The 20836-nt window shown below is 42.4% G+C and overlaps 2 protein-coding genes across 2 annotated transcripts in view; one reads left to right on the forward strand and one right to left on the reverse strand.

Moving 5' to 3' along the window:
- The window catches only part of CTTNBP2 (cortactin binding protein 2), an 86633-nt gene extending 80615 nt beyond the window's left edge, over positions 1-6018 (forward strand). The window contains exons 22-23 of the mRNA XM_054178984.1: positions 3371-3472; positions 5691-6018. Of these exons, the coding sequence (XP_054034959.1) occupies positions 3371-3472; positions 5691-5936 (348 nt within the window). The 3' untranslated portion in view covers positions 5937-6018. The remainder of the gene's footprint in view (positions 1-3370; positions 3473-5690) is intronic.
- Positions 6019-13262: 7244 nt separating this feature from the next.
- The window catches only part of CFTR (CF transmembrane conductance regulator), a 71824-nt gene continuing 64250 nt past the window's right edge, over positions 13263-20836 (reverse strand). Inside the window, exons 24-27 of the mRNA XM_054177860.1 lie at positions 18360-18449; positions 15362-15534; positions 14920-15025; positions 13263-13506 (exon numbers count right to left, since the gene is read on the reverse strand). Of these exons, the coding sequence (XP_054033835.1) occupies positions 13300-13506; positions 14920-15025; positions 15362-15534; positions 18360-18449 (576 nt within the window). The 3' untranslated portion in view covers positions 13263-13299. The remainder of the gene's footprint in view (positions 13507-14919; positions 15026-15361; positions 15535-18359; positions 18450-20836) is intronic.

The raw sequence follows: 20836 nt of genomic DNA on the forward strand, positions 1-20836 counted from the left end.
ATGCACTGCACATTTGGTTTGTTTAATGTTAGAATACATAGAATACATAGAATAAACCAGGTTGGAAGAGACCTTCAAGATCATCGCGTCCAACCCATAATTTTAGCCATCATAGCAGTGCCTAAACTGTCTTCTGCTGTGTAGGCAAAATGCACTCTTGCACCCTCAAGCAAGAAAGAATGGATTGACTTAATTCTTTAATAGTGGCAGAAGGATGAAGAATGTTTCCAAGTTTCATAGGTCTGAGGCTAAATTCTATGCTGGAATGGGTTGTGGGTGGTTATGAGAGGCCTGTTGGAGCAGAGCGTGGAGCTGTGGATCTCTTTCACATTTTTTCTACACCTGGAGCATCCTTTAGCCGTGGCAATTTCTTCTTTTCTTCCTTTGATTCTAGCATAGCTGAAGTAGATGGCTGTGACAGCAGGCTGGTTCACACCAGATCAGCTGATCTGTATCTTTTGAAACCCAGTCAGTCAGCCATAGGCTATTGCCCAGTTAGGCTGTGCATTGCATCCTCGAGGATCTTCCCACACAGCAGTGCCATTCATTTTGCTTTATTAAATATTCTCTTTAGCCTGAGAAGTCAACCAAGTTTTTATTAAAAAAAATAAATAAAAGCTTGGGAAGATTTTTCAACCTATTTAATAAAATCCTGTATTACAGTGGTTTGGTTTTATTTCTTTTGGTTTTTTAAGTATTTACAGTACTTGCATGAGTCACATGAAAACAGAATCACAGAATTAACCAGGTTGGACAAGACCAACCTATCACCCTACACCATCTAAACAACTAAACCATGGCACTGAGTGCCTCATCCAGTCTTATTTTAAACACTTCCAGTGATGGTGACTCTACCACCTCCCTGGGCAGTGCATTGCAATGGCCAGTCACTCTTTCTGTGAAGAGCTTCCACCCAACATCCAATCTGAATCTACCCATTTCTATTTTTTTTCCCATCCCCCCCAGTCCTATCACTCCCTGACACCCTAGAAGTCCCTCACCTGCCCCTTTTTCCACTCAAATCCCAGAGCACCTGGGCTCTGTTGGAGTCTCCTCCCACCCCAGGTGTGGCCACTTGGCCCTCCCCACCCACTCCCCTATTTAATCCCCCTCAGGAAAGGCAGAAGCCCCAAGCTGAGCCCATCTGGGCTGAGGGATCCTCCTCTCATCACTGGTGAGTGCCCATGGTGCACACTGGGTGATGGTGGTGGTGACAACAAAGGCCGGGGGGCCTGGTGGCCCCCCGGTTAGGTAGGGCAATGATTGATGACTCCTCTGGTATCATCCATGGGTGCTGGCTGGGCTTCCTTACTGGGATTGAGCTCCTCTGGCTCAGGAGGCCAGTTGTCCAGAAGACAACCTATCCTGCTGTTAAAAATTGAGGCAAAGAAGGTGTTAAGTACCTCTGCCTTTTCCTCATCTTTACTTACTATGTTCCCCTCCATGTCCACCAAGGAGTGGAGGTTGTCCTTGCCCCTGCTCTTGCCATTAATGTATTTGTAAAAGGGTTTTTTGTTGTCCTTCACAGCAGAGGCCAGTCTAAGCTCTAAATGGGCTTTTGCCTCTCTAATGTTTTTTTTCCTACATGACCTAGCAACATCAAACATTAAATCATTAAACATTTCATGGGTAACCTCTCTTTCCTTTCAAAGATGATACACCCTCATTTTTCCCCTTAATTTGCTCAGAAGTTCATTGCCCATCCAGGCTGGCCACCTACCCGGGGAGCTCATCTTCCAGCACATTGGCACAGCCTCTTCCTGTGCCTTCAGGAATTCTTTCTTGAAGTAGGTCCAGCCCTCCTGGACCCCTTTGTTTTTAAGGGCTGTTTCCCAAGGTACCTTGTGAGTTAGTTCCTTAAGTAACTGAAGTCTGCCCTCCAGAAGTCCAGAGTGGAGGTTTCGTTGATGCCACTCTTAGTTTGACAGCGTTATTGAAAATTCAATTATTTCATGGTCACATTGGAAACTCAGTTGTTCCCTGGTCACAGCCATTATTTCATGCACCCAGCTCGCAAGCTAATCACTAGGCATTTAGCAGGGACTTGCTGCCTCTATCCTTGAAAGAAAGGGATGTGCTTAAAGAAATGGTAACCAACTTAAAAATTTTGTTTAGTAGCATGTCAAATATAATCCCTTGTTGTTGACAATTCAAGGAAATATGGGTTAGATAAGGAAGGAGATAGATGTCACTGTCTTTTGTTCAGTTTCCTCACCATGGGTGGGGCCATCCATGGCTGGAATTTCTGTTACTAACTTCCTAGCTGCTTAGGAGAGCTTTAGAGAGGTAAAGGTGCTGTTACAGATTTTCTTTGTGTGCTGTAATTTCAGGCTGCCATCAAAAAAATTACTACTCTCTAATTTGCTCTTTCATTCAAGCTTGTTTCTGCTGCCTCTCTTATGTTGGGAACAGAACTGTGAAGCTGTGGCAGTTGCAGATTTGAATGTTGATACAGAATACAGAATTAACCAGGTTGGAAAGGATCTTCAAGATCATCAAGTCCAACCTATCACCCAACATTATGTAATCAACTGCCTCATCCAGTCTCTTTCTAAACACTTCCAATGATGGTGACTCTACCATCTCCCTGGGCAGCCCATTTCAATGGCCAATCACTCCTTCTGTGAAGAATTTCTTCCTAACATCCAGCCTAAACCTCGCTGGTGCAGCTTGAGACTGTCTCTTCTCATTCTGTCACAGGTTGTCTGGGAGAAGAAACCAAACCCCAGCTGGCTACAACCTCCCTTCAGGTAGTTGTAGACAGCAATAAGGTCTCCCCTGAGCCTCCTCTTCTCCAGGCTAAGCAACCCCAGCCCCCACAGCCTCTCCTCATAGGGCTTGTGTTCCAAACTCCTCACCAGCTTTGTTGCCCTTCTCTGGACACTTTCCAGCAACTCAACTCTTTCCTAAATTGAGGGGTTTGATCAGCTTGCCCCAGGATCAAATACCAAGCTTTCAGTGAGGACAGAAAGAGGATCAGGTGCTTACCTGCTATTGAATGGTTACCAGGTCAATGGAAAATAGTAGGGGAGAAATATAGCAGGAGAAAAAGAAAAGGATCATTTCTTCCTGTCATGTTCCTGAGGATGGGTAAAATTTAATGGGAAACTGTCCTTAAGCATCGCTGAATTGTATTGCTCTGGAAATACAGACTTCACTTTCCTCTGATAATAGCCAATGTGAAATCCCTCTCGCATCTTCTGCAAACACACTCAGGAGTAAAACAAAAACTTTTCAATTGTCCTTTGGATATTTACTCATTGCATTGCTCAGAAGCTATGGTCAAATAAAATAGAGACTCCCAAATTGGACAAATGAAACTGCTGTGAGTAATAATTTAAAAAAATAATCACTTTTGTATCCTTATTAGATTGCAGATTCTAAGGATGAGTTGTTGACATTCAGTAACTCCCAGAATAATCCTGCATTCTCAGCCAGTGGTACTAATCCAAGTGAAACAACAGCACAAAAGGTAGGTGAAACAAGTTTTACAGTAGGACAGGGAAGGACTTTCTCCAAAACCTGAAGTCCGTATTAGATCCAAAGAATTAACGTTCCAGTGCCATGTTTATCACAAAAATAAACTGGCATGATTCTTGGGAAACTTGCTAGACACACCATGCCAAGTTTCTTCCATGTGTCTTAATGGAAACTAAAGATTTATCAAACAGTGGACATATTTGTTTCCGGTTTTGTGTTTACAGAAAACATCTCCCCAAGTGAAAAATTGTTGACATTACTTTGACATTCTATGTTTTTTGCCTCAGATTTTGAGAGAAATAAAAGCCTCAGGTTCATGTTATTCAGTAAGTTTGCAAAAGCACAAGCTTCTATAAATTCAGGCTGGATATGGCTCTGAGCAACCTGATCTACTGTGAGGGCTCCCTGACCATGGCAGGGGGGTAGGAACTAGATGATCCTTGAGGTCCCTTCCAACCCTAACAATTCTGTGATTCTTGATGCAAAATTGCTGGTTAATGGTTCACTTTTCTACTCCTGTAGTGATTACCATAGAATTCTGTAGGTAACAAAAGCAATAGAATTCTGTAGGTAACAAAAGCAATACTGCATGAGTTGAGGAGATTTTAACAGTAAGGAGATAAATTATTGAAAAGGGCAACATATGCCTTCTTTTAATTGAGTGGAAGAAAAAAATGCTTTCAAATATATGAAGGAGAAAGAAAACTGCTAAGAGTTCAGAATCTTTGATCCAGGATGCAAACAAATTGATTAAAAGTAATTATCAAGGAATAGACAGGGATGAGTAGTCTGTTGGTCTGCCACCAACCTTTATGTGAAGAGCAGTAGCTGATGATGAAAATGAACTGGTTAACATTGCTGCCCAGAGAGTGATCTGGATTCAGCTGTTGTTAACAGATAAGGTTCTAATTTTGCTTCCCTGCCAGTGGAAAGATGGGCATCTCCCATGAAAGATAGATATATATTAGTGACCATCAGCAAATGGCTTACCTAACTTCTTTCTCTTTGACTGTAAAGGAATAAAAAGTAACAACATACCTGACCAGAACTTCAGGTATGTAAATTTGGGCAGAGTGAATACAGGCCAATTTTTAAGACTGTAGCTTCTTAGCATAAATAATGTGAGATGCTCAAATGCAATTCCTAACAGCCTGGAAGATTATGGATTAAAATGTGACCAGCATTTCAACTTCCCTTTCCAACTTCCATTCTTGAAGTGTTGTTTTTGGCAGGATTATTTTGTTGCAATTTATGATCTTGGTGGTACAAAAGGAGAAAAAAAAAGGCAAACCAAAGAAGTTAATCTCTTTGGTCAAGCTGTAAAGATGATTTCTTATTTTTTTTTTGGCTCATAACTACCTAACTTTCCAATTCTTGCCTTTCAGCTGTGGCTGCAGCTGTCATTTCTCCACAGTAACGAAAGAAATAAAATGTGTTTTTAACATTCCTGAAACTGAGGCTCCTGTGGTAGTTTTAGGCTATGCCTTTTGTAATTATAATGTGTGATGTGGTGGGTTGAAATTTCCCCGTCCAACAGCACCTAAGGATCAAATTTAAGGGTTTAGAATAGAATAGAATAAACCAGGTTGGAAGAGACCTTCAAGATCATCACGTCCAACCCATCAACCAATCCAACACCGCCCAAACAACTAACCCATGGCACCAAGCATCCCATCAAGTCTCCTCCTGAACACCTCCAATGACGGTGACTCCACCACCTCCCCAGGCAGCCCATTCCAATGGGCAATCACTCTCTCTGTATAGAACGTCTTCCTAACACCCAGCCTAAACTTCCCCTGGCGCAGCCTGAGACTGTGTCCTCTTGTTCTGGTGCTGGCCGCCTGGGAGAAGAGACCAACATCCACCTGTCTACAACTTCCCTTCAGGTAGTTGTAGAGAGCAATAAGGTCACCCCTGAGTCTCCTCTTCTCCAGGCTAAGCAACCCCAGCTCCCTCAGCCTCTCCTTATAGGGCTTGTTTCTTGCAATGGCAATGCACAAACCCCACTCAGCTGTTGATGATATTTCCTTTCAGTCAAAGATGCGAAAAAGAGCCATAGTTTGTTCACCAAGTATAAGAAGCTGTCATATTACACAGTGTAATACTGTAAATCACAAGGGTTCTGCAGGGCTGGTAGGGTTGATTGTCTGTTTTTCAAGTTGGGCAGTAATGATTTTGTGTACAGAAAATGCTTTTTCTCTTACCCGCAGGATGGAATGCGTCCTCTCAGCAGCAGTCGAACTGTGGAAAGCAGCAACAGTAAATCAAAGACAGAGCTGGGTGTTTCAAGGGTTAAATCTTTCCTTCCTGTTCCTAGAAGTAAAGTCACCCAGCCTTCGCAGAATACTAAAAAAAGCAGCAGCAGTAATACAAGGCAAATAGAGGCAGACAACACCACCAAAAGAGAGATTTGGAATTTGCACAAAAAAGAACAAACAGAAAAACCTAATAACTGAACCCGCCTACAGTACAACTCTGTGTTCACACGCAGGGTTCTCTGAGGCAAGGAACCAAGTACTAAAATCTGTAAATATTTCTTTTTTTAAAAAAATAAACTGTCTCCCTGTAATATAAAAAGTTTGTACAGGACCACAGTTTTATTTCTATGTAAATCAGCTGGAGATGATATTGATTTAAACTTTAGGAAGAGGCAGTTTTGCCACCTTCGTAGATGTTTGGGGGTTTCTTTTCCCCTCCTCCTTTTAGTAGGACAATTACTCATTGAAGTGATAATTTTCAGGGGTATTACCACAGGACTCTGAGTGTGTATATACTGTATCTAAATCTATTCTATTAAGCTCATGTGTTAAACTGCGTTCAGATGAGTTGCACAATATGTACAGCAGTGGCTAAAAGCTATCATCCGTGCGTTTTAAAGACCTTTTTATTTTCACTTTATGAAAAACTAATGGAATGTGGCAATAACTAAAATGATTGCAAATACAGACCAATTACTTTCAGCTACAAGCCATATTAAATGCTTTGATTTCCCCATCACCTGCCTGCTGAACTGTGATTTTGTTTCTCTCAAGCTTCTCTTCATCTACAGTGTCATTAATTTCCATTTTAACTTTCACCTTTGGAAGAAAAAAAAAAAAAAGAGAGATTGAGAAGTTAGAATGCAATAAAAGTTATTTTTCTCAGACTCTTATTCTTTGATAGAAGCTAAGAAAATGTGATCATTTATTAACTTAGTTTTTCTTGTATACTGTAAAAACTTTTCTATACTTCATTAGTGTTTCAAAAAGAAATAACAGTGTTTTACAGAAACAGGTTTTATTGAAAAGGAATTTGAGCACAACCTTAACTACAGTATTATCAGAGGTAATGTAGTAGTGATAACATGAGTTACAGTGTAATTAGCAATTTCTATTATGGATTTAAGCTGTAATTGCCATGAAATGATGCTTCAGTTGCAGTTAAAATGAAGTCTCCCTCATTTTTCCCCTCTGCTACAGAGGTAGATCATGTTCCCGTGTGGGAGAGTTTCTACAAAGAGAGTATTTCCTCCGCCTCTCCTGCAGTAGCCGTGTTTGTATACTTATGAATGGTAATAATGTGGAAATGCTCACTGTCTTGATACCTCATCTGGTAGGCAAAGGAAAGTGCTGATTTTTCTTGAGGTCAGACTTTGATGCCTTCCAATGGGCTTAGCCAGGAGATGGTTTTGAAAACCATGAGTGGTAACACAGTCATGCCTGTAATTCCTGAAGTAGCTTTTTTTTCCTCAAGATAGGCATGGAAGAGGGAAGGATTAGCTAGCTGTCTCCTAACACTTCACCTTTGTCATCCCAAACTCATGTCAATAAAAGTTTTGTACTGCATATTGTCTGTCTGTTTCTTAGTTTGTGTGTGTTATCTCTTCAGATATGGAATATTTGAAGCTTATTTCTGTAACCATTTTCCACACAATGCATTTAGCAAATATCACTGTTGTATTAAAACTTCCATTTCTTGTGTGATAGCAACATATAACCACAGAGTGATGATTTCTCTGGAGGTGGACTTGGTGTTCTTTCTTTTTTTTGTCATTAATTTTGGTGCTGAAAACCAGGCTGCTGCTTTTGCAGCTGGTTCTTTGCAGAATGAGTCAGCTGCGAATTGCTGCAGCTCAGAGCAATGGGGCTCAGCGATTAGCGTCCCTTACACACTTGAAGCCAGCAGTGTGGTAGCTTGAGTGAAAAGCACATGGATTTTTTGTGGTGAGCAGGAACACAAAACAGGCAACATCTTTTTTGTAGTGAAGACATGAGCTGCAACATCAGGATGTGTAGTAACAAATTTTTGTTTTTATAGAAAAACTATAAGAAAATAATTCTGACATCTAAGCGAGGTTTGTGCTACCTTGAAAATACACCTTGGAAATGGCAGACCTCATTTAGATCAAGAGTTAGCAGTGTGTTTCTGTGTGGGAAGATCTTAAGCATAGCGTCCTAAAGCACGTTTTGAGATCTGTTTTAAGACCTGTATATTGTCTGTGAGAATCAGAGGTCTTCTGTGCTGTACTTTAGAGTGAAAATCTGCTGAAGGCCGAGCAACTTTGATCATCTGTTCACGGTTTGAAAGTCAGGTCTCTGCTAAATTTAGGCTTGCCTTTCAATGCCCTCGTTATCCTTTCTTTTCAGCCTGCTGTCCTCTCTCCATCTGTATCTTTTACCTGTTTGACTTCCACCTGCTGTCATTTTGTGTGTCTAATTCAGTCCAACACAGTCTGTGATCTTCATGCATCTTTAATCACTCGGTATTTTGCAGATCTCCTCACTCAACTTTACCTTCTGTAGAGACTGTTAAGTTCTCTCATTAGGCCATATCAGTTCCACATAACTATAAAATACTTTGCATGTGAACATACTGGCTTCTCCATCAGTTTATTCTTTGGATTGTGCCATTGTCCAGAAGCAAGGCAAGGCTCTGTTCATGAGTTCAAGGCTTCATTGTATCTTCAGATTCTTCCTGTGATGCTACAAACAGCACTTCTCCTACCTGACTTGTAATACCAGCTACTCTTGGATTAGTAATGGGCAAAGCAGCTGTCAAGGCAGAATAATGTGTCTTTGTGCTAGGCTGTAGCAAAGGCAGACTCAGAAGGCAGACGTTTGCATGTAGGTGAACTATTGGAAAGGAAGGGCTTTTAATTCCAGCAGAAGAAAGCCTGGACGAGGGGAGATAGTTCCTCACCACAGTGGTAGCCCAAATCTGGTTAGGATAATACTAGCTCAAAAGGGAGCTGAAATGTCACACAGTGCAGTGCAGGCTTAGGAGAAAGTAAAGCACGAGTAACTAGCAAGTCCAGTCGGAGCCTTGGTCCTTCTCCAGCTACAGGGGCTGCACCTAACTCAGTCTCAGCACAGGCACAGTAGCAGTAACTAGGCCCCTGTACATATCAGAGTGACCAAAATTCATTTTCACAGAGTATGCTTGCACATTAAAGCTTTGATCATCATGAGAGGGAAGCTGTTAAGAAAGAAAATAACAACCCAGAAAGCTAGACATCACTTGAAAAAAAACAGCTGCATTTATAAGGGTTGTATTTTGAGAATGAAGCAAGTCCTGGTGAATACAGTTGGTAGTAATATTGCTTATCCTAGGAATGGGAAATTGGGCTTGGAAAATAGGGTTTGTAAAGGAAATGTGTTTGTGCATTGCACTGATTGTTGCTTTTTCTCAGGAGTTTTGGGTGGCAATTGTCCATTCATGAACAATTGCACATGGAGTTCCAAAGCCATATCTTTTTTTCCTACATGTTAAATTGCAGCCAAGTAATGGTAATATATATATATCTATATATAATGTATATAGATTGATCTGCATAAGAAAGAGGAGAAAGTAAATAACTGAATATTTTTAGATAACTAAAATGCAACAAATTACATTGCTTTGAACTGACATCTAGGAATGCAAATTCAGAATTAACATTATTGTGAGGAAATGTTTTAAAAGGCACATTTTCCAAGGGCTGCCACTTGGTGCTTGAACAGTGTAGTATTTGAGAAGTGTGGAAGCCATCAGGTGTCCAGCGGCTCCAACACTAACAGAGGGATGTGGGACTTGTGGAAATGGAGGCTGTGGATGTCAAGAAGACTTAGAAATAGGCATTTAATGAATAAAATACTGAAGGTGGTAAGATGCAGTTAAGGAGGAACTGTGAATCTCAGTTTATGTTTGGAATAGCAGCTTTGTCAGACCTCAGTGAGCTATTGAGCAGTTCTCACTGATGATGTTTATCAAGCTGCTTTGTGTAGTTATTTTGTATGTAAGACTTATAAAGGTGGCAAAACATGCTCAGTTCAAGTTTGTTTAAGGCTAACCTTGTTTGTATGTTGCTGTCCTAAAAGCTTCCCAGGGCTGTATTAGCAGCTTGGCCATCCTTCTCCTCTGTACTTGGGGAGAGCTACAGAGCCTCTGCAGAGTAATTTCACACAGTTCAGCTTTTTTTGGCTTCTTCCTAGCAGGCTGTAAAATTAAATATTCATGTGTGGTATTAGAGTCAGCATGCTCTTCTCTTTGGCTGTATGTTGTGCACACACACACATGCCTCCCCTTTAACAGTTCAAGCGTGTAAGTGCTTTGGGAGGAGTCCTTTTATTATATAGCTGTTAAGGTTTATCAAATGTATGCAAAGTGAAGCATGTGAAAGGAAAAATTTTCTTATGAAGGTTGTTTGCTCTTCCACTGTGCTTGGTTCATGGCCTCATTTTTATTATTTTTTAATCTCTTATCTCTTGTGCTCTGTTTTCCACTGTGAACAGCATGTGCAACTTCCCAGCTTAGCTTCAGGCAAACAGTCCTGAGAGCCATTATCCCACAGGCAGCAAGTAAAAGAACATTTGTTCTAGAAGGTCTTCTCAGCCTTTGTTGGGAAGCAAATACTGTCCTCCTCGTTATGGAGGTTGGTACTGACTTACCTCCTGTTCCAGCCTGAACTCCACAGTAGCTGAAGCAGTATTTTTGAACTGAAAGGAAAGTCATGGTCTTCTCCAGCCTTTTCCACTTGCCCTCAGAGGGCAGACAGACAAATGATTTCTACAGCATCTTGCCTGGGCTCTTTGAGATAGGCAGTATGGTGGTGGTAGCAAGGGGGTGATGGCAGAAGCTGTTTCAGTGAGTGCTATGCTACAGTCAGGTGACTGTCTCCTGCGAAGTGCTCCTTCTGAGTTTATCAGCAGCTTACACATCTGTCCCATCTACTCCATGCTCCTGCTCTATTTACCTTTTCCTTTCCTGAAGTGTCTCCTTGTTCACTCAGTCCCACTTGCCACTCCCAATTCTAACAATGACACCCCCCCCAAAAAAAATTTAACTCTACTAATTGTGTCAGCTTTGAAGTGTGGTTCTGATGACACAGTGGTTCTTTTCTGCTGATCCTTCCATGTCATCTTGTTTATTCAGATAATTACACTTTCCCACATGGTGTGTCTGCTACTCTAGAAGCATCCTGAAAGAAAAAAAACAAAACACTGTTTCTTGGCATTCTTCCTTGGGTTTGGCTGTACTGTATAAGCCCTGGCCTCCTGGCCAGACTTGACAGCATACACTCTTAAACACTTGTACAAAGTGAGAGCTGGCTGTGTGAGTACAGTGATACACAGTGTGAGGGGGCAGGGGACTGGAGTTGTTACAAAGGCTAAAGCAAACAGAGCTTCGTGGCAGAAAGGGTATCCCCAACTCCCTGTGGGCAAGAGGCATTGCCAGGTGGAGAAAATCAGTCAATACAAGATGTACAAGCAGGCAGTACAATGGCAGAAGATAGAAGTAAGGATAAAAGTACAGTATGAGCGACCAGGTGTGGGAAAAAAGTATATTTGCAGAGGAAAGATGTAACAGGAGACAGAAATACGTAATGTGTGACAGACCTAGAGAAAACGACGGCAGAGCATGGTGAGCAGCGGCTTGGGAGTGGGCTCTGGCGCTTGCAGGCTCAGCCTGGTGCACAGCACCCAGCCCAGCTAGTTGCTCTCCCAGGCTGGGGACATCGCTGCTGCTGCTGCTACAGCTGCTGCTACAAAATGCTTGAAAGAGTTAATTTTCAAGACTCGCATGTGCTGCTCTTTGCAGCTTTAGGGCTCCAGTGGTGTGACAAATAGAAAGCTTCATATTTGTGAAGCATTTGAGTGCTAGCGCTGCCAACCGGCTGCTGCTGGTGGCCTCAAATAGGCTCTTTTTTTGAGCCTTTCCTTTCTTCAAATTACTGCGTTTGCCAAATCCCTCCGCCACGGGAATAAAGGGAAGCGGGTCGCAACTCGGACGTCCTTGCCTGCAGCGGCTGCTCGGGCTCGGTCCACCAGGAGCAGCCCTGCCGCCAGAGGCAGGCGCCAGGCGCCGCGGCCGCCGGGACGCTTAGGAGCACCGCAGCACCACCTAGCGCTCCCCGGCCCGGCCGCCAACACGGGCTGAGGCCCGGGGGCGGGCCAGGGACGAGCCCTGGGTGTCACCGACGCCTCTTGTAGTAAGCCAGTCGCATGTACGAGTGAGAATGCTGCGCGTGCTTTGCTAGGTAGCGAGGACTAAAGTGGAAATAGCAGAACAGGTCTGCGGTGTCTGCAGCGGGGGAGGGGGTGGTGTGTGCTGTAACAGGTCGTACAAGCTCCTTCGTTTACATTTTGTTCGTTTATTTAAAGAAAAAAAAAATCTAAAACGCATGTATCACTAGAATAGTGCACAAAGCATTGGGCAGTACCTGGCCTAACTCTAGGGCTGCCCTTGTTTTTAACAGCTCTATCATAATGTGACATCAAAGACTAGTAGCAATCCCCCAACCTCCCTCCCTCCTCCCCCCCCCCCCCCCCCCAATCCAAATATAAAACTTTTTGTACAAATATATTTTTCTTTATGGTACATAATCACTCTTAAAATACATCATTTCCTTAGTAAATGTTTGCAACAATATTAAAATAAATAAAATATCCTAGAGAAAGTTCTCTTTCATCATAAAACTACAAACCAGAAGAGTATAAAAATTAATTTCATTATTAAAGTCTAGTTTTGAGAGGTTTGTCTTTGTTTTGTTTTAGACCACAGTAGAAAGCATCTAAAGGTGCCAGACCTGTGCAGACTATTAAGAGTTCCGCTGGCAGATGTTCTACCTTTCACTACGCACTGACGTCAGCTTGCACTCATCCCACTGGGAGTGTGTGCAGGGTCGGGTTGGCAGTCTCCTAGGCTTTAGAAGGAAATATCAGTTCTCCCTTAACTGTGGAGAAGTGACAGATGTTGACTGGCTTGCAAGTCAGTATCCTCTCTTCCTTCATTCTCACCTACGCACATGAAGCTGCGCGCTGTTACGAAAGGGCACTTGGCCTTTTCTGCTAAATGGAAATTACAGTTGCTGCATGTAAAAAAAAACAGAGGAGGAAGCTTTCTGTGTTCCTTGCTGAGATTGTGCCTTAATTTGTTTGCAGGAAGTGAATCCAAAGAATCTTTTTACATTCTGATTTCTCTATTTTTCCACGCAGGCAGGATTATTTTCCTCACCTCCTTCCTTGTTGCTGTCTGGTCCTCTCATCCCAGGTAGAACAATTCTGAAAGTGTTCTGAAATGATTATATTGGGCAAAGCAGGTCACTTCTGCTTGCCATCTCGTTAGTACCAATCAGAGCAGCTTTTCAAAGGAAATCTGGTTTCACCATTAAAAGTGGCAAAAAAAAAGGAAGAATGTACTAACTTGTATGCTATTAACCACGGGAGGGAAGCAATTCCCAAACGTAGTTGCTGCAGCAAACACCTCCCGCAAGGTTTGGTTTGCGCACGGCTCCAGCAGATTCCTGTCACACTCGGGCACTGCTAATGATTCACTCCGCAAAGAGTGTGCCCACACCGAGTCTCACAGCCTTGTCTCCTGTACTTCTTCCTCTGTCTCCTCCTGCAAGGCAGCGATTTGGGGTCGAGGTTTGCGTTTGCTGGAGTTCCTGTGATGTACTGGCAGTAGCTTAAGGCGGTCAGCGTGGCTGATGGCTTGCCTGAAGGAGCTCTTTTCACTCAGCAGCTTCTGGATGGACTCATACTGCCGCAATTTATTGTCCTCGATTACCTGAAGAAACATTTCACTCTGTCAGATAAGTAATGGTGGTGCCAACAAAATTCAGCTAACACAACTAACGAAGCAGACATAACAGAGATCTTCCAACAGGAAAAGCCCAGCTGGCAGTTTGTAATTTCTAATTACAACTGTAAAAGTAGACATTAAAAATGTTAATGCAGAGAATGTGCCCATTGCTTGTTACAAAGTGACATTGGGCTTGCTGCTTTCTTCGTGCAACTTGATTTTTACATCTGAGATTTTTTTGTTCAGGTATCCAGGCACCATGGCATTTCCTTAGCACTGCTAAATTGCCAGGTTAAGAAAGTGTTAACTGCAGAAAACAGAGTCCTATGACAAGCAGGGGGAGAAGGATGCCAGCAAGGTGCCAGGCCTTCTTAGCTTTCTTCTTGCCAAACAAGGAAGTGCTGCTGGCCTGTGTTTGAAGGAGACGACAGGTTTGCCCTGTATGGCTGTGCCAGACTCTCCTGTCAGGCTGGAGATATGAAAAATTAGGCTCCTCTGCTGGCACTGCAATGCCAGCACACCTCGGGTGAGGGCACCGGTCTGAAGGGAAAAAGCTTTTAGAGATCTGTTGCTGAAATATTGTCTGGAGGATGGGAAGCCTGCTCTGGGTGGTGCTCCTGCCAGGGCTCTGCCAGCACAGCCTGCAGGCCAGTGGCAAGGCTTAAGTCCAGAACACGCATAGGAGAGGCACATCCAAAAGGATATGCAAGCTGTCTATTGACAGGCTTGCCTCACCTTCAGGCTGTATTCCTTGTGCTGTGCTAGTAGCAAATACACATGGAAAATAATATTTCACCCTGCTAACAAAATAAAGGTCCTCTCTTATGGAAGAGCCAAGAAAACACAGAGGAAGGAACCTCATTTTAAAGAACAGTTACATAACTTACCTTTCATTTCCTTGCTAACCATTTTTATATAACAAAGGAAACACCCCAGGACTTCGATACTTGGTTGCTTTGATTAAATGAGCAAGTGGCTTAATGAAAGAAATCAGTGATTTTTGCCCATCAGCTTTACTCTTTGGAAACCCCTCTGCCACATGGAGCCTCCCATTGCTCAAGAGCAAGTGCAGCTTTTTCTGCATAAGCAATGGTAAAGCTCCATGAGGTGCTGGGATTTTTCTGAAGCTCCTGAGCCAACTGGCAATGTGATCTACACAACTGTCCTTCTGGTTGAAAGAAGGAATCCATAATGTGACCCAGATCATCTGAACACAGGTGTCTATGACAGCTGAGGTTAAAAAGCAAACAGGACCCTGATGCTCTTCCGCAAGTGACTAGTTTGCTCCAGAGTCCTGAATGACCCACGTCAATCCAGCCAGCTTCCTCAGTTCTTCTTGGTGTGTTTTGCACAGTAAAGAAACAGGAGTACAGGAGACTAGGAGAAAAAAATGCTCACTAAAAATCGCTGGCACTCCAGCATCGCCTCCAGCCTGTGTTCCGAGAGTATCACCGTGCAGTTGGCAAACGCATGCTTCAGGGTCTTCCTGATCACTTGGGACGTTCTGAGAGACAAACAAGCAGTGTTTTAGACTGCAATGTGTATGACAGCACAGCTCATAACTATACTGATGGTATTGAAAAGTCTAACTGCATGCACAGACACCAGCACCCTGCAGTCTCTCAGTATGCCACATTCCTCCTGTGAAAATGCATATCAGCCACAAAGCTAAGGTTCTGACTAGGCTGCTCTGATCCCTCATGATGAATTACTAACACACATTACTTAAATCAGGTTTAGTAATGAACCATACAAGTTAGAGGAGGACACTTTTGGTGGCGCTGCCTCACTGATTTTTCTCATTTCATATCAGAAGACAGAACAAATGATCAAAACGTACACAGGGTCCAGGTGAGCACTCGGTTCATCGAGCAGCAAGATTTTAGCTTTGCTGAGAACTGACCGGGCAAGGCATATCAGCTGTTTGTGGCCGTGGCTGAGGACACAGCCTCCATCCACAAGAACAAAATCAAGCTGGCCTGGAAATTGCTCAATTACAGATTTCAGCCCAACCTGCCAGAAAAAAAAAGGGGAAAAAATGGTGAGATACAGCTACTGCTGACTGTAGGTACAGCAACCAATGCCTTTACTTTCCTTGCCTTTCATTTCAGACAACAAAGTGAAAACTTGCTATGATTTATATAGAGAAGCTGACAGTTAATGCTTTGTTTGTTTGCCACATACAGTGAGTTTTAGCATTTTGACCAAAACATTTGGAGTTAGGAGGCAAGAGAAAGCAGTGTATCTGAAATGCCTTATCCAGCAGGGACGTACGTCATTGGAAATGTTAAGGAGCGTGATTCTCGAAAGGACACCAGGCTGCTTTGGTTACTAGGAAGGTAAAAAGAAACAACCCAAATCCCCATGCTATATTACAGCAACAGCACAAATAACCCAGGTCACCACAGCCATTACCTTTATGGCTCATAGAGCAGTTGCTTGTTTCTCTTGCTGCCCCAAAGGTCTTGTGCACTTTGTGCATACTAATGGCATCACAGACTTCCCTCTGGCACTGTGAACAAAAACTTTAGAGGGGTGCCCATTCCAAGTGAAGCTGCTTCACTTGGACCTAAAACCAGAATCCAGCCCATTAGATGTCTTCTCAGTGTTTCTCCAAGGGCTTTTTTTTGGGGGGACTTTCATTAGGAGATTTGTCCACCTCAAAACAAAGCTTTGCAGCTCCCATAGGTCCAAACTGACTGACTTCATATTGGCAAAATCAGCAGCATTTCCAGAGAAACCTTTTTACAATGAGAGAACTAAGAAACACATCTGAGTTGCATTGCTCTGACAGATGTTATGAGAATGTGATACAACCCAAATGTTCATGAAAAGCTCTCCCTTGGATTTTTAACATATTCTTGATCTGCAATTCATTTCCATTCCAGGGTAATACATAAATAAATAAATAAATCTGCCATTGTGTTTCCATTTTACTTATTAAACTATGGCGGTTGTCTGTACGTCTGTTGTTTCAGAAGGGTTCTTGATTTTATTTATGAGCAAATCGGAGCCACAGCTTTGTTTCTCACTCCTCTTTTGAACCCACATTGTGTCCATTAATGATTTTTTTCAACTAATGGCTGAAAAAAGTGCTTTCTTCTTAAAACTGCAGAAGGTGTTTCTGTATACCTGTGGGGTCCAGACAGGAGACTTGCAGGAGTAAAGTTGACACGAGGCAATCTGCTGATTCAGGTGCTGATATATGGGGGCAATAAGAAATTATCTCCCTGACATCTGCTCTGTGCAGGTGATTATGGGGAGCACAAAAAAGCTGATGCAGATCTCAGCAGCCCCATGGGTCAGGGATAAGCTGACAGCTGACTTTCTTTCTGTGCCATGGTCCCAAAGTTAGACTAACTCAGTGTTGCTAATAAGACAGATTTCATGAGCATGAACTTTGTAAACAAGCAAATCACTCTTAAAAGGTATTACAGCTCTTCTTCTTTTCTATTTGCTCTGCTCTCTCACCTGTACAATGAAAAATGGTATCACATATGGATTTGCCAAACTCCTTAATAATAAACACTTCAAAATAATGTTTTCTCACGCCACTGTAGATGAGGTTTAGGTCTTTAAAATCCCAGGTTTGATTCACACAGTGTGAACAATCCTCAAAAGCAGAAGCTGGGCTTGTCTTCTTTGAGAAAGAGTGTTAACTCACATTCCTTTTTGCCGCAGAGAAGCACAGCACTGAGCACCCTAACCATCTGAAAAGCTCCTGTCACATCATTGAGCAAAAAGTGTCATAGTTTTATTTACAGTACATTACTCACAGAAAGTGGCTGCTTTCTTTTCCAAACACAGAGAACAAATTAGATAAAACCTAAAGACAGCAAAGACACAGCTAACCTCCTGGATGGGAAATGACACTTTTTTATTAAGTCCAACACTTGTGTTTTCTGATACTTGAGACTTGCTATGAAAGAAAAATGGCACCAATTAATTATTAAGTAGGTATCAATTAGGGCATCGCTACCCTGGAAACAGAAATCTGCTTTCTAGGCTGCAGCTCCTTCCCTCCTGTAACTGTCATCTACCTGTTCTCCAGGCATGACATACACCTGTGCAAACTATTAGCACTGTTAGAGCCAATAGGTGGCACCTGACAACCATAATGCACAGGGTTGTGTTCAGTAGGGAAACAAAAACGTAATAATCTGGCCCCTAATCTTGGCGAAGGGTGGGGGGGGGAGGGGGAACGTGCTAAAACCTCAACATAAAATTAGGAGAAAACCTTCAAGTTCACTAAATCTAGTACTTCATGAATCACTACATGTAAAGTACTTTGGAGAAAGATTTTTCTAAGCTGAATATAAATATGGCCTAGTGCAGTAACACCAGTCTTGTTTCTAGGACAGGCCACCGCAGTTTTTCTGTTTTATTTCTAGTTTCCGGTGTCTGCTAGTCATTTTTACACATTTCGGTAGAAAAACGCCTTTTAAGAGATTCCATATATTTGCCAAAGCATTAAAATGAGAAAAGGTTACAGGATGTTTTGCTGTCTCAGCTTCCTCCCCCTTTTTACTTTGTTCTCAGGGTTACCCAGAGGAGCCAAACGTAAAACCTCACCTACGCTAAATCACAGCATGAGGAACCCAGACTGTGATGCATGGAAGCTTATCTTTAAAGAAAATAACATTTAAAATCTCTGACAAAGGCATCTTTTTATCAGGTAACAAGGAAGCATGGTTTAGAGCATAGCATAGTCTCTCCTCAGCAGTTTCTTTCCCCCTAAGACTCCATATAAATGTAACATATGACGATCATTTGACTTGCTTTGCACTCTGCCATAACCACTTTACGAGAGGTATACAAATAGCACTGAACTGGTTTACCTCCTCTGCAACTTTCCATATTTCTTCATCATTCCACTGCCCATAAGGATCCAAATTCATCCGAAAAGTCCCAGAAAATATGAACACTTTCTGTAAGAAAAGAAAGCTAAATGGACACAAGTAGACACCTTGTGCAAAGCGTAATGGTGTAAATTGTGAAGCGCACAGGTAAAGGATAGCCTCCCACCGTTCTCAGGTAGAACCTACTGCAGATTAGTCAGACTTCTGGAAAGTTTTGTTCCTAAACCAGTTATTTTTAAAAGTGTTAAATTCATTTTTTGTTAATGATCTTAAGAAAAACTTACCTTTTTTTTTTTTTGTTTTGTTTTACAAAACCAAACAAAAAAAAAGTAGAAATGAGAGGTCAGGAGCTTTGGGGATAAAAGATTCCCGTTTTGGAATAAGCCTCTGAAAAATTACTTTTTATCAAGTGAAGCCTATTCAATCAAAACAAAATGGTCATGGTCCCAAAGCATGCAGCTCCACAATTGTATTTTGGGACAAAGCAAACTAGTTGGGACAAACTAGGTTGGTTTTCATCAGTGAATTTTCTTTTTCTAATCAACTGTAGCCAAATAGGTATTAGCATCATTCTGTTACCTGACATTTCAGAATGTGCCAGTCCTATCTCAGAAGATCTTTCTTTCACTCTCATGTTACTGAGATGTGATGCAGCACAACCTGATTAGCAACTGTAGCAGCAACTTCTCTGATTTTCCTACAGTTCATGTTCTCTCCCTGCTCCATCCTGCACCTCCCTTCTGGCACACAAGATCCCAGAATCAGAACCATAGAATGGTGGGGTTTGGAAGGGACCACTGGAAAGCATGTAGTCCAACTCCCCTGCCAAAGCAGGATCATTTGGGGCAAGCTGCACAGGAATGCATCCAGGTGGGTTTTGAAAGTCTCCAGAGAAGGAGACTCCACAACCTCTCAGCAGCCTGTTGCAGTGCTCCATCATCCTCACAATAAAGAAGCGTCTCCTCATGTGGATCTTTGTCCATTGCCCCTTAATATATCACTGGGCACCACTGAAAAGAGTTGGACCCTATCCCCTAGACTCCTAACCTTTAGCTCTTGCTGAACATTGAGAAGATCCCCTCTAAGGCTGCTTTTCCTCCTCACAGGGATGCTCCAGTCCTCTCAGTAGCTTTGTAGCCTCTGTTGGACTCTTTGCAGTAGTTCCCTGCCTCTCTTGAAATGCGGAGCCCAGATCTGGACACAATACCTGAGATGTGGCCTCACCATGTCAGAGTACAGGGCATGCACATATCCTGGCCTTGACAGCACATGCTTCTTGCACTGAAGTTTACTACTCAGTTCTGCTTTTCTCATCAGTCTAGGCAAATAGATTTAAGTGAGTATCACTTAGATATACATTTTGTAACTCAAAAAGCAGTGACTCAGACAAAATTAAATATTTGTTTAATCTCTTTTTACATGATGAAGGTGTGTCATAGTCTGGTGAAAATGAATTTCACCAAGGGACAGTGAGGTTGCACAACATTTCTTATGAGATAAAACCAAGCTGTTGCTTTCTATGCTGTGAGGTACACCTGCTGCTTGTAGCAGGGAGAACTTGCTCTCAAAGAATTTAAGTGCCTTCTTGAGACATATTACCATTTGCTTGCTCTTTGCTTATACATACAGAACAAATACCAAGAGGAAATATTTGAGACAATTACTTTCTTTTGTCTTCCTAAAGAAAATATTTATTTAGAGAAAAGTGTGTTGAAATACCAGTGGTTCACAGCCATATAACTTATTGGAGTCTTGGTAGTCAAATGCTACTGAAAGCAGTGAAGGACTAGCTGTCCCAGCAGAAAAATGCTGAGAGAAATACTTAGCATGTGATTTCCCAGAGTTTGGCCAGTCTGCCACAATATCCTTCTGATCTAACCTGGGAACTTGGCATTCTTTCCTTGGGTTTCAAAGTGATTTATGCACACATTTACATTAATCATTTAATTATGATTCATTCAAAGTTTAAAAGTGGCAAAGAAAAATTAATTACATTAATTAATTTACTTAACTAAGATATGTAAGCCTTCTACAATAACTTATTTCATGTAAGAGAGAAGGAAGAACCAGAGAAGAGCAACAGCTGCACCATGATGCCCAGCAGGGTACATGGAAGTGTCATGATACCTCGACCATGCACCCAGCAGCACACTAACCCAGCCGCAGCAGGGGCAGCAGCACACACAGCTCAAAGTCATTGAAGCCCTTTTGGTAGGTAGTAGGGGGAAAGAAGAATCTTTCCTTTATAATCATGATTAATAAGAGTGAATGCTTCAGTGAAGTATAGTGCAGCCCTTTTCCTGTGTCCTGGTTTGGTGGCATGAGTCGGGCAATGTATTTGCAGTGGGATTAGATGCTTCCAAGCAGTGGGTGCGGTGGAAATAATAATGCTGTGGGAACAGTGTCAGACACGGGTCTAGTCACACTTCAAGCACCATAGATTTAACTAATGGAAT

The sequence above is a fragment of the Dryobates pubescens genome, chromosome Z (assembly GCF_014839835.1).
Source record: "Dryobates pubescens isolate bDryPub1 chromosome Z, bDryPub1.pri, whole genome shotgun sequence".
NCBI classification, from domain to species: Eukaryota; Metazoa; Chordata; class Aves; order Piciformes; family Picidae; genus Dryobates; species Dryobates pubescens.